The 10,939-nt window shown below is 54.0% G+C and overlaps 1 protein-coding gene across 1 annotated transcript in view; it reads left to right on the top strand.

The window, feature by feature from the left end:
- Positions 1–783: 783 nt before the first annotated feature.
- The window catches only part of LOC144722158 (uncharacterized), a 13,809-nt gene continuing 3,653 nt past the window's right edge, over positions 784–10,939 (top strand). The window contains exons 1-8 of the mRNA XM_078600332.1: positions 784–826; positions 2,195–2,212; positions 2,668–2,748; positions 3,094–3,234; positions 3,787–4,042; positions 6,575–6,702; positions 8,362–8,464; positions 9,239–10,436. Coding sequence (XP_078456458.1) covers positions 784–826; positions 2,195–2,212; positions 2,668–2,748; positions 3,094–3,234; positions 3,787–4,042; positions 6,575–6,702; positions 8,362–8,464; positions 9,239–10,436 — 1,968 coding nt within the window. The remainder of the gene's footprint in view (positions 827–2,194; positions 2,213–2,667; positions 2,749–3,093; positions 3,235–3,786; positions 4,043–6,574; positions 6,703–8,361; positions 8,465–9,238; positions 10,437–10,939) is intronic.

The following is a 10,939-nucleotide window of genomic DNA, read 5'->3' as shown; positions in this document are numbered from 1 at the left end:
TTTAATCCCACGTCTAATCCTCTAATTCCTACTCCAATCATAACAGAAAACACTCGATGCGCCTGGCTTGGCGTGTCGAGCCTGGCCGCACCTTTGCCCCACGCCGCCTCCTCACAGGCGGTGGGGCCCGCCGGCTCATCTCTCCCGGCTCATCTCTCCCGGCTCATCTCTCCCGGGGGCGCCCCTGCAGGGAGGGGCCCCGGGCCGCCCTGCGGGTGTCCAGGCGGCGATGGGCAGTCGCTGCGCGGTTGTTGGGACAGTCACATTCAATACGAATCGGGTTTACCCTTTCTGGCAAAATAAAACAGTTGTGTTAAGATGTTAAAACACCAAACATAAACCCTTGCAAGGATTCGTGTCTGCATTGACCACATATACTGGTGGTGAACATGCAAACAAAAAACATGCAAGGACGATGAATATACTTCCTGCCGGAGCATGCTTTTTTATTTCACGTTCACCACAAGTATTGTGAGCGATCGGAGTGAAATCGTGAGTTCGTGGACCAGAAATCACCCCAACTGTTTCACTCTGAATTCTATCAGGTGCAGTGAAGTCGGAATTGGGTACTCCACCCCAGATGTGGGACAGCAGCAGGATTCCGGCTTTGGCTGAATCTGTCCTTTGTACATTAGCAGTTGTACTGAGCCACTGTTCTCAATGCACATGACTCTGAGAATCAAAAGCACTGTTTGCATCCGCTGTGTTTGATTTCAGCAGAAACGTTAATTTCGGAACAGCCAAACGGACAAGAATCATCAGCAGCCCCCAACGCATGAGCAGATGTCAGACCAGGCTCACGTTGTGGGCCAGAACGGGCTTCCTGGTGAGGCTTGGTTGCACCAGTGTTGTTGATGTTTTTAATGTTTTTCCATTATTGTCTGTGCATATGGGTGCCCGACTGCATGTGTGTATGCGTGTGCGTGGCTTGTTCTCCGTCTGCATTAATCTCCATGTTTGCAGTTTAAGGACGGGATTATGCCGAAGGCTTAGCCGTGATATCCAGGGCATCCGATTTGTTGCATCTCACTCATCTGGTATTCTGCTTATGCTGAATGGCCGTGTCACTCCTGGGCGTCTTTTCAGGTCTAGTTTTGCTCGTGGTCTCTATGCAGTGGCCATGTCGTTAATTAATTGACAAATACAAGCTCACCTACGCAGACGAAGATTGTAACTGGCATTTTCAATCTGTCGCATGCATTCGGTAATTCCCGTCTGTAAATGACGAAACAGCCCCATCACAACAGAAACACGAGTGCAAGCGGCTGAATATACACGGAGAGATGGCCATCGCCGCTGGTTCTCAACCCCTTGAGTTGATGGACTACGACGACAAATTGGCCACGCATTCAGTTCTCTTGAACTGGTGGTCTGGATAAGGCTGAGCTTTTTCACAGGCAATGCTGCACTTTATTAAATCAATGTATTCGGTCTTTTTTTAAATCATGGTGGCTGAGCAGAGGCTCAAATGCCCAAACCGCCAAGCTGTCAGCAACAAACAGCACGATTCACGTCCCACGTGACGATCACCTGGTTACAATTGGGGTGGTGACACAGCCCAGTGCTGCTGCGAAGGCTTGCAGTTCGAGTCCGGCCGCCGCTCCGGTCAATACGGTGGGCACATTAACCGATACAACATGCGCCGTCTGCTTCACAGCAGTCGGTGAAGGTCTCATGATGTTATTAAGCAAAGAACAGGCCATTGTATGGCAGCATCGTGGCCCATGCATGCCTGCGATCTAGAAGTAAAATGCGTCGAGATGGCAATTGCGAGCATTTGCCACCCTTGGTGGCAGCGATGATAAATCTGCAGATTGATGGCCACGAGGGCTGACACTGCGAACAGAGCTGGGCGGCGCGCGCCGATCCCGCGAGCGGCGCCCGTGGTGGTGCTGCTCGACGCTCCTCGTGTGCCCCCCCCCCCCCCCCCCCAGTGCTCCACGCACGAAGCGGCGCGTTTGCAGGTTAAGGCTGGGATCATGCTCAGGGATTAGCCGTGATATCCAGACTGTCAGATTTGTCACCTTTCTCATCCGTTATTTCAGTTGCCCTAACCCCACACGTCCCAAATGTCTCCTTTGGATAGTTTCGATGCCAGTGCCTTAAAAACTCAGTCGCGTTGAATCGATGATGCTCGGGCCCTTTTTAAATCAAATTGGTGTCCATTTTGTGTGGATTTTATCTCTTGGTGCAGGACTGCCAACATCCGATGGTAAGTCGGTGATATCCAACTTCCTCCGAGATCTTCCGTGTTAGAGTACGTGGCTCGTACTCTAACACGGATGGTTGCATCACTGTGGGAGAGATCCACAAGGATCTCTCTCGATTTCTGCGCTCATAATACATGTATCAAGTTGTGAATGTGAAAGTAAATTGCTTCTGATTCATATAAATTATTAAACGAATGTTTGATATAGGGTTACGGAGCACGTAGAGATGTGTAGAAGAAAAAGAATAAACGTGAAATAAACGATGCAGAAAATGAGAGAGATTTTAAAAAATACTGATAATAATAACGACCCTAAATTCCAAAAATGTATCGATCACAAGAGGTGATCGCGGCGAGTCCCGCCAGATGGTGGGGTGGCACACGCAGCGACGCGGCTCACGCCAGCCCCGAGTGAAAGCCCCACAACGCGACTCTTGCCGTCCGTGCCTTCGGGCCAGGTGCTGCACTGGGCCGGCGCCGAGGAAGGGAGGCGATTGAATCCACGTCGAAGAGGGCCCGAGGCATCGGCTCCCCCACAGGTGAACGGCCCCCACTGCCACTCACTCCAATACGAGGCAATCGCAGTCGGAAGGCTGCCAGTTCAGATCCTGGTTGGGGGTTGACTCGGCCCATCATCATCATCATCAACGCCCCGGAGGCCACAAAATGAGTAGCGCTTGTGGGAAAGTCAGTGGTTGTTCTCTGGATAAACTCGCCCCCGCCGTAGGAATGTGACATTTGCACCACTGACTCTGCAAGGCTATACACTGAGATGAGCACGGACGCCTCAATGCTCATTTGAGCAGCAGACAATTGCTCTGCTCCATGTTTAGTGACACACGCAATGGATGTTGCCGCATGCTCGTCGTGTGTGCGGCGCTCAGAGGGCCTGGCTGAGGGCCCGCCGAGAGACGGCCACGAACTCCCCCCGGGGCAGCGCTTCTCTCGCTGCGCCTCGGCCCTGGGCCGCACCGCCTCCTACCACGGACGCGACCACCACGGGCTACCTCGCCTGCACGAGCAAGGTGCGTTCGCCCCCTCCTCACGCGGCGCATCTACTACTGGGGGGAAGGGGGGGGGTGACGTGGCTCAGCGGTCGCACCTTCGAATAAGGCAGCCCAGCCCGGCTAAGACTGTGGAAATACTGCGCGCCGTTTGCTTCACCTGTGGGCATTAAAGATCCCGTGACGTCATCCAAAGAGGGCTCGGCCATTGTATGCCGGTGTCCTGGTCCACATTTTTTTAATTGCACCCCCAATTACTCAATTGCGATTACACACAGCAGCAGTCATGAATGCACTGCTGGCAGACGAATGCCCACCCCTCATGGCCACTGGAAGGCTTCCACTGGGTGTACCCTTTGAATGTTAAGTATGAGATGCAATGGAAGGCGGTTTAATTTGCTGAGATGTTTATGTAACGTATAAATGACAATGTAAAAGAATAAACGGTACACAAATGATTCTTACACGCGCCACCATATGCACGTGCCACCATATGCACGTGCCGCGAGCGGTAGCAGCGACATTGGTGACTTGACGCTGACTCCGGGCTTCGCCGCTGTTTAGCATTTCCAGATTTGGAGCGGTCGTGTTCTTCGTCGGCGCCGTCCTCTCTTGCGTGGGCCCACGACCCCCACGGCCACGACGTGCAGGAGGTCCTAGCGACGGGGCCAGTGGGGGCCCGGAGGAGACTGGGGCCCCTGCCTCTACAGCAGCAAGAGCAGCAGCAGTTCCTGCCGCAGCCCAGTCTAATTCAGCAGCAGCAACTCCAGCTGAGGCACCAACTTCATCAGCAGCTGCATCAGCATCCGCATGGGCTGTTTGTGGAAAGGTAGCCACGGCGTGAGGATGCAGAGAAAATAACACCATCTTAAAATGGAAATGGCCCTTCTTCATAGCACATACTTTAAAAATATATAGCATGTGCTATTCAGAAGGACCATTGCCCGAAACGTTGCTCGTTTTATTATTTCCCTCACCAACCCGACCACTCGTGCTTCATGGCACCCGGATTGAGGTTTAACCATCGATACTTCAATGGGAGAGGTCAGAGGGGCTGTGCCTCCATAACGAACTCTCAGTCAAGAATTAGCAGAGGTTGTGGTAGTACCCCGCTCGCTGGTTGCCCCCGACTCGCTGCATCCTCGTTTCATCAGCGTCGCTGTGTCCCCATGTCCCCGCATCCCCCATGTCCCCCATATTCCGCGTTCCCCATTTAGCCGCGTCCCCAGGGGCGGTTTCTTCATTAGGGCGATTGGGCGACGCACCACCAATGTCATTCAACCACAGAGTCACGCTAGCCGTCACTGTGCCTCTGGATATAGTCCAATCAGCGTCATGTCACGTTCTGTGGAGTACCGCCTCTTTTTGGGCGATTTCACTCCGGCTGAGAATCGCCCCGAGTGGCCCCATAGACTTACATTCAAAGATGTTTTTTTTCGAACGGGGGCGCTGCAATGCATTCTCTATGGCTTCCGGGAGGGCATGCACTAACGTGCTTACGTCATCATACGTGCTTACGTCATCATACGTAAGTACGTTTCATCCAACAATATAATTTGTCGCCACCTAGTGGAATCTTTAATAAAATAAACTTGAGTGGTTTGTTTTAATAGTGAGTATATAAACAAACAAGATGTATTGTAAGAGTCACTTTATTTTTCATTAATATTAAGCTGTTAATTTATTCATTGCATGGGTGGACCTTATCCTTATCAATCATCCAGACATTTGCCCCCCCTGAGAGATTTTGCAGGAGCCGCCACTGCGCGTCCCCATGTCCCCGTCTCCCTGTCGTCCCGTCCCCGTGTCTCTGTGCCATCACGTCCCTGTATCCTCATGTCCCCGTCTCCCTGTCTTCCCGTCCCCGTGTCTCTGTGCCATCACGTCCCTGTATCCTCATGTCCCCGTGTCCCCGTCTCCCTGTCTTCCCGTCCCCGTGTCTCTGTGCCATCACGTCCCTGTATCCTCATGTCCCCGTGTCCCCGTCTCCCTGTCGTCCCGTCCCCGTGTCTCTGTGCCATCACGTCCCTGTATCCTCATGTCCCCATGTCCCCGTCTCCCTGTCGTCCCGTCCCCGTGTCTCTGTGCCATCACGTCCCTGTATCCTCGTGTCCCCATGTCCCCGTCTTCCTGTCTTCCCGTCCCTGTGTCTCTGTGCCATCACGTCCCTGTATCCTCATGTCCCCGTGTCCCCGTCTCTCTGTCTTCCCGTCCCTGTGTCTCTGTGCCATCACGTCCCTGTATCCTCATGTCCCCGTGTCCCCGTCTCCCTGTCTTCCCGTCCCCGTGTCTCTGTGCCATCACGTCAGAGGTGTGGACTCGAGTCATGTGACTTGGACTCGAGTCAGACTCGAGTCATGAATTTGATGACTTGCGACTCGACTTGGACTTGCATAACAATGACTTTGTCCCACCTATGAGATGTGGACTCGAGTCATGTGACTTGGACTCGAGTCAGACTCGAGTCATGAATTTGATGACTTGCGACTCGACTTGGACTTGCATAACAATGACTTTGTCCCACCTCTGCATCACGTCCCTGTATCCTCGTGTCCCCCGTGTCCCCGTCTTCCTGTCTTCCCGTCCCTGTGTCTCTGTGCCATCACGTCCCTGTATCCTCATGTCCCCATGTCCCCGTCTTCCTGTCTTCCCGTCCCTGTGTCTCTGTGCCATCACGTCCCTGTATCCTCATGTCCCCATGTCCCCGTCTTCCTGTCTTCCCGTCCCTGTGTCTCTGTGCCATCACGTCCCTGTATCCTCGTGTCCCCCGTGTCCCCGTCTCCCTGTCGTCCTGTCCCCGTGTCTCTGTGCCATCACGTCCCTGTATCCTCATGTCGCCATGTCCCCGTCTCCCTGTCTTCCCGTCCCTGTGTCTCTGTGCCATCACGTCCCTGTATCCTCGTGTCCCCCGTGTCCCCGTCTCCCTGTCGTCCCGTCCCTGTGTCTCTGTGCCATCACGTCCCTGTATCCACATGTCGCCATGTCCCCGTCTCCCTGTCGTCCCGTCCCCGTGTCTCTGTGCCATCACGTTCCTGTATCCTCGTGTCCCCCGTGTCCCCGTCTTCCTGTCTTCCCGTCCCTGTGTCTCTGTGCCATCACGTCCCTGTATCCTCGTGTCCCCCGTGTCCCCGTCTCCCTGTCGTCCCGTCCCTGTGTCTCTGTGCCATCACGTCCCTGTATCCACATGTCGCCATGTCCCCGTCTCCCTGTCGTCCCGTCCCCGTGTCTCTGTGCCATCACGTTCCTGTATCCTCGTGTCCCCCGTGTCCCCGTCTTCCTGTCTTCCCGTCCCTGTGTCTCTGTGCCATCACGTCCCTGTATCCTCGTGTCCCCCGTGTCCCCGCGTCTCCGCGCCGAGCAGGCAGATGGCGCACGCGGCGCTCTCGCTGTCCCCGCCGGCGGTCGTCCGCTCCGCGCTGGGCGCTGCGCAGCTGCACTCTCCCTTTCTGCCCGGGTCACCGTTGTGCCCCACATCTGCAGCAGCAGCAGGCGAGTGTCTTAATTACAATTTTACGATAAATGTAAAAAAAAAGTGAATTTGAATGAGCCAACTTTTTCATTTGTTGATTTCTTCTGCATTGCGGCTGTTTTTGCTTGATTTCTGTTTGCTTCAGTTTAACACGTAAGCTTTCGCGACCAATATCTATGTTTTTTGGGTTAAATCGCGTAAATATAAATGTGTCATTATCCCAACACCACCAGACACAGCCAATTAGTAAGGTTTGTCACGTAAACAAAACGTGCCAATTAGTTACTACTTCAGCACACCCACAAGTCTTGGTAGCACACGCCCCGCTAAGACAGAAGGTTTAAGCGCGAAGGCAGTGGCCAAGGGTCGCTGTCCACCAGTGTCAAGAAGTCAGAGAAGCAGTACCTCCTAGCCCAGTTGGGAGTGACGTGAACCGCCCTGACCCCATCCCAGTGCACCCGGGGTATCAGGGGAAATGGCGGGAACAGATAGGCAAGACCCTGGTCCCATGGACATGTCAGGGCATCTATGGTGAAAGCCGCGGGCTGACGGTAGTTCAACCACGGATGCAAATCAGTTGGCGGCAGGCAAGCCAAAGCGCTGCATAAGCTGATCAAAAACCACCTGGTGTAGAGACCACGCGCCGGAAGCTAAGGTCTCACTGCTTAGTCATTCGGCGGTGAGGATCTCGGTTTAAGTCAGATGCCTGGCCATTAGATGAACCCTGTGGGCCTTGACCCAGCTATGGAGGACTCCCTCATGAGAGCATGGTGATGGGAAGACCCATGCCTGTTCACCATGGCAACAGCTGTCACGTCACAGCCGAGGACCCGCTTGTCTGAGGCTATTGCGCACAGATGGAACAGTGCCAGATGAATCGCGCGGAGGTCGATGACGTTGATACTGGAGGGATTGTCAGCAGGAGATCAGGTCCATCTCGACCACAAGCTGCTCGTTGAAGAAGCCCAGAGGCTTCCCCTGATTGACATTGGCTGGAAGGGCTCACCAGTGGAGGTCCCTGACTGTCCGGAGAGAGGCCTATAGTGCCTGAGCCTGGGTCCCATGGAGCCAGAAGACACCACTGCAGGACTCGCATGCGTAGGCAGGTCCAAGGGAGGACATTGATTGTGGCAGACAGGTGGCCAAGGAGCATCAGAAAAGACCGGGCCGAGCCACCACGAGTGGTCAACAGAGAATCAACCCAACCCAACATGAAGAAAGCCCAAGCCTGGACAGTGTTGAGGATAACATAGGCGTTGCGAGGGGGACAGATGACACTTGGCCCCATTGAAGACAAAGCCATGGGCCTATAGAGCCAAGATCACCACCCACACCGAGGACTCCAGGAGCTACTTGGTGATCTCCCAAATTATTAAGTCGTCCAGGTAGGCATAGATGTGGTGGGCCCACCGCCTTAGCATGACCACAAGGACCATCAGGACTTTGGTAAAAAAAAACCCAGAGTAAGGTAAAGTGAAAGACACGGAACTGCCAGTGATGATCCATAATGCAGAAGCAGAGAAATCAGTGGTGATTAGCGAGAATGGAGACATGCAGGTAGGCATCCTTGAGGTCTATGGCCGTGAGCCAGCCCAAGGGTTGGACGGCCCTTGCCAAGGAGGCCAATGACTCGATCTTAATTCGCCTGCGTGACTGGCGTCTCTGTGTGTGTCCCTCAGTCGGGGGCTATGGGTTTCTCCCACCCAGCTCAGCCGATCTACTCCTCTCCCAGCAGCAACAGCAGCAGCAACATGGGATCCTGCGCAAGCACAGCCTGGCCCGGTGAGCATGCGCTTGACAACATAAACAACTTCTATATGATATGAATTATGTATTAATGCAATCAATTAACCCTTAAAAAACGTTCATTAATATAACCAACTATTTTAAAAAACCCTAAAGTTAAATCAGCAGCATAATTGTACAATTTCTAATACATTTTCAACCCTTTTCATGTATTTCAACTGATCAAACCCATGTTGTACAATGTTAACATTACGATATTTGTTTATTCAAGTGATTGTTTGCATGTCGTTTATGTGCTTGCTATGCATGTGTTGTGCAATAACACCACTCGGAGACGAGGATTACTATAAGGGCTGTTGCCGTTTATTAAAACACTTCCACACTCAGCATCCACACTCACACCAGTGTAGGTGCACTCTTTCTCGGTCCTTCACCCGAACACTGATAACTATTTGGACCCTACCCCGGCTATCCCTTTGGCTCTCTCACTCGTCTGCCTGGAGCGGGGGATCAGCCAACACCGCTCCGCGACGAGGAGAGAGACCCCACTCCAACCGGTCCTTACCCTGGCCCCCAACGACGACCACGCCTCCATCCACTTTCCCAAAAGTGCTTTCCGAAAGCCCCTTACGTAACCCGTGACGTTACGTCATCCTTGGCCCCGCATGACTCTCAACACGCTCGCACCTCCTTAGGCTCGCCGACTCATTGGTTTCTTACAATACTCCTGTACACATGTGTAAATCAACAAGTGATGTTGACATGAGTGTTTATTTCATACAAGTAACTTCATTGTTTTTCTCACTTCAGGTTGGAAATGTCGGCCGATATCCTACGGCAGAAGGAGCTCGAGAGCCTGCACAATCACCAGAGGCTGCTCGAGGCTCACTCACACCTGCAGCCCCACCCTCACTCATTCCCTCCACCCCTCTCCAACCCATACCCTCACCAGCACACTCACCATGTCATCGGTGGGAACTCAGCAGAGACCGCGCGTCACAGCGCGCTGATGCTACTGCAGCAGCGGCACTTGCAGCATCAGCTGAGCCATCGGCATCAGCCGCACCTCCTGACGCACCAGCTGAGCGTGAGCCATGCTCGCGGGCTGCTGCTGGCCAGCCGCGCTTCACACCCCTTGGGAAGAAGAGGTGTAGCGCGAAAGTCATCTGGCCAAAAAGTCACGGCGTACGTGACCCAAGATGCTGCGCCGATGGCAGTGATGAAGAGAGAGCCTCGCTCGCTGGAGAACAACAGCGACAACGGCAGCTGTGACTCGGATGGAGACGGACGTGAAGGGAAGGAGCAGCGGAGCGATCGGGGCGACGCGCGGCACGGCCGCGACCTCTCGGATGCCTCGATGGCGGCACAGGGCGGCGACTCAAGCGACGTCGGTTCACGGCGCGCTGAGGCCGCGGACAAGAGCTCCCAGGAGAGTTTGTCAAAACCCTCAGCCGCTCCTCTGCTCACCTCCTTGTCCCCATCGCCGCAGACCTCAGTGTGTCCGTGCCCCTCTTCCCGGCCCAGCTCCCCTCGCCTGCCATCCGTGGATCTGCATCACTCGGCGCCGGACGCCATGGAGGCAGCAAGGAACCCCGCAGTGATAGCTGTGGCCACCGCAAGCGGCACGACCCGCTTGCCGGCAGCCTCGCAGTTTCTGCTGCTGCCCTCGATACCCGGGCCGTCAACCTCACCGGCACACTCTTCAACGCCCCCCCTGAGACACGGAACCACGTCGGCGCCTCTGCCAAACACGGGCCTTCCCCGGCACGTGGGTTACGCGAGGAGTGACCGTATCGCGACATCCTCACCAGGGTTTCCATCCGCGCTGTCCCCGTTGAGCCACGCGAGGCCGGCGCGGCCCGGGAAAGGGCCGGGCGAGGAGATGGCGGAAGACGGCGAGCCTGGCACTATGAGCGCCACGGAGGAGGAGGAAGACATGAGGGCGTGGAGCGTGGACAACGTCTGCACCTTTGTTGCTGCGATGCCTGGGTGTGCGGAGTCTGCGCAGGTGCGCGACGCCTCCCCAATGGGCAGCTTTATCTATATATATAAAAGGGAAATTTGTGAATGTGTCTGTTCGAAATGTTTAGCATACTTCCAAACATGCAACAAACTTGACATTTGGCATGTGGGTAGCTTCAGAATGTACACAATGCAAAAAGTATAACAATAGACTTTTGAATTTTTGGGGAGGGGGGGGCGCAATAATGGATATATTTTGCACGGCAAGTGAGTGGTGACGTCACATCTGTGATGTCACCCGCATGCGGCAGCGTCACGCAGTGTGCGTGCCCACCCTCAACGTAGGCCGTGTATTAATCCAAGACAAGAATCCAAGTCTCGGGCGAAACTGGGTAGTAAAGCTCGTCAATAATAATAATAATTTCATTATTAATAATGATTTACTCACTTATCCAGGAGAGCCACATTGGGTCCTGCATTTGTTTTTTATTTTCAAATGTTTACACTCAATCAAGGTTGAGTGTTTATACAAGTGGGAGTAAACCGCCT

This window comes from Lampetra planeri, chromosome 13 (genome assembly GCF_965212315.1).
Source record: "Lampetra planeri chromosome 13, kcLamPlan1.2.h2, whole genome shotgun sequence".
Taxonomy (NCBI): Eukaryota; Metazoa; Chordata; class Hyperoartia; order Petromyzontiformes; family Petromyzontidae; genus Lampetra; species Lampetra planeri.
The sequence above is the reverse complement of the archived record's forward strand: the minus strand, read 5'-3'. Positions and strand labels throughout refer to the sequence as shown.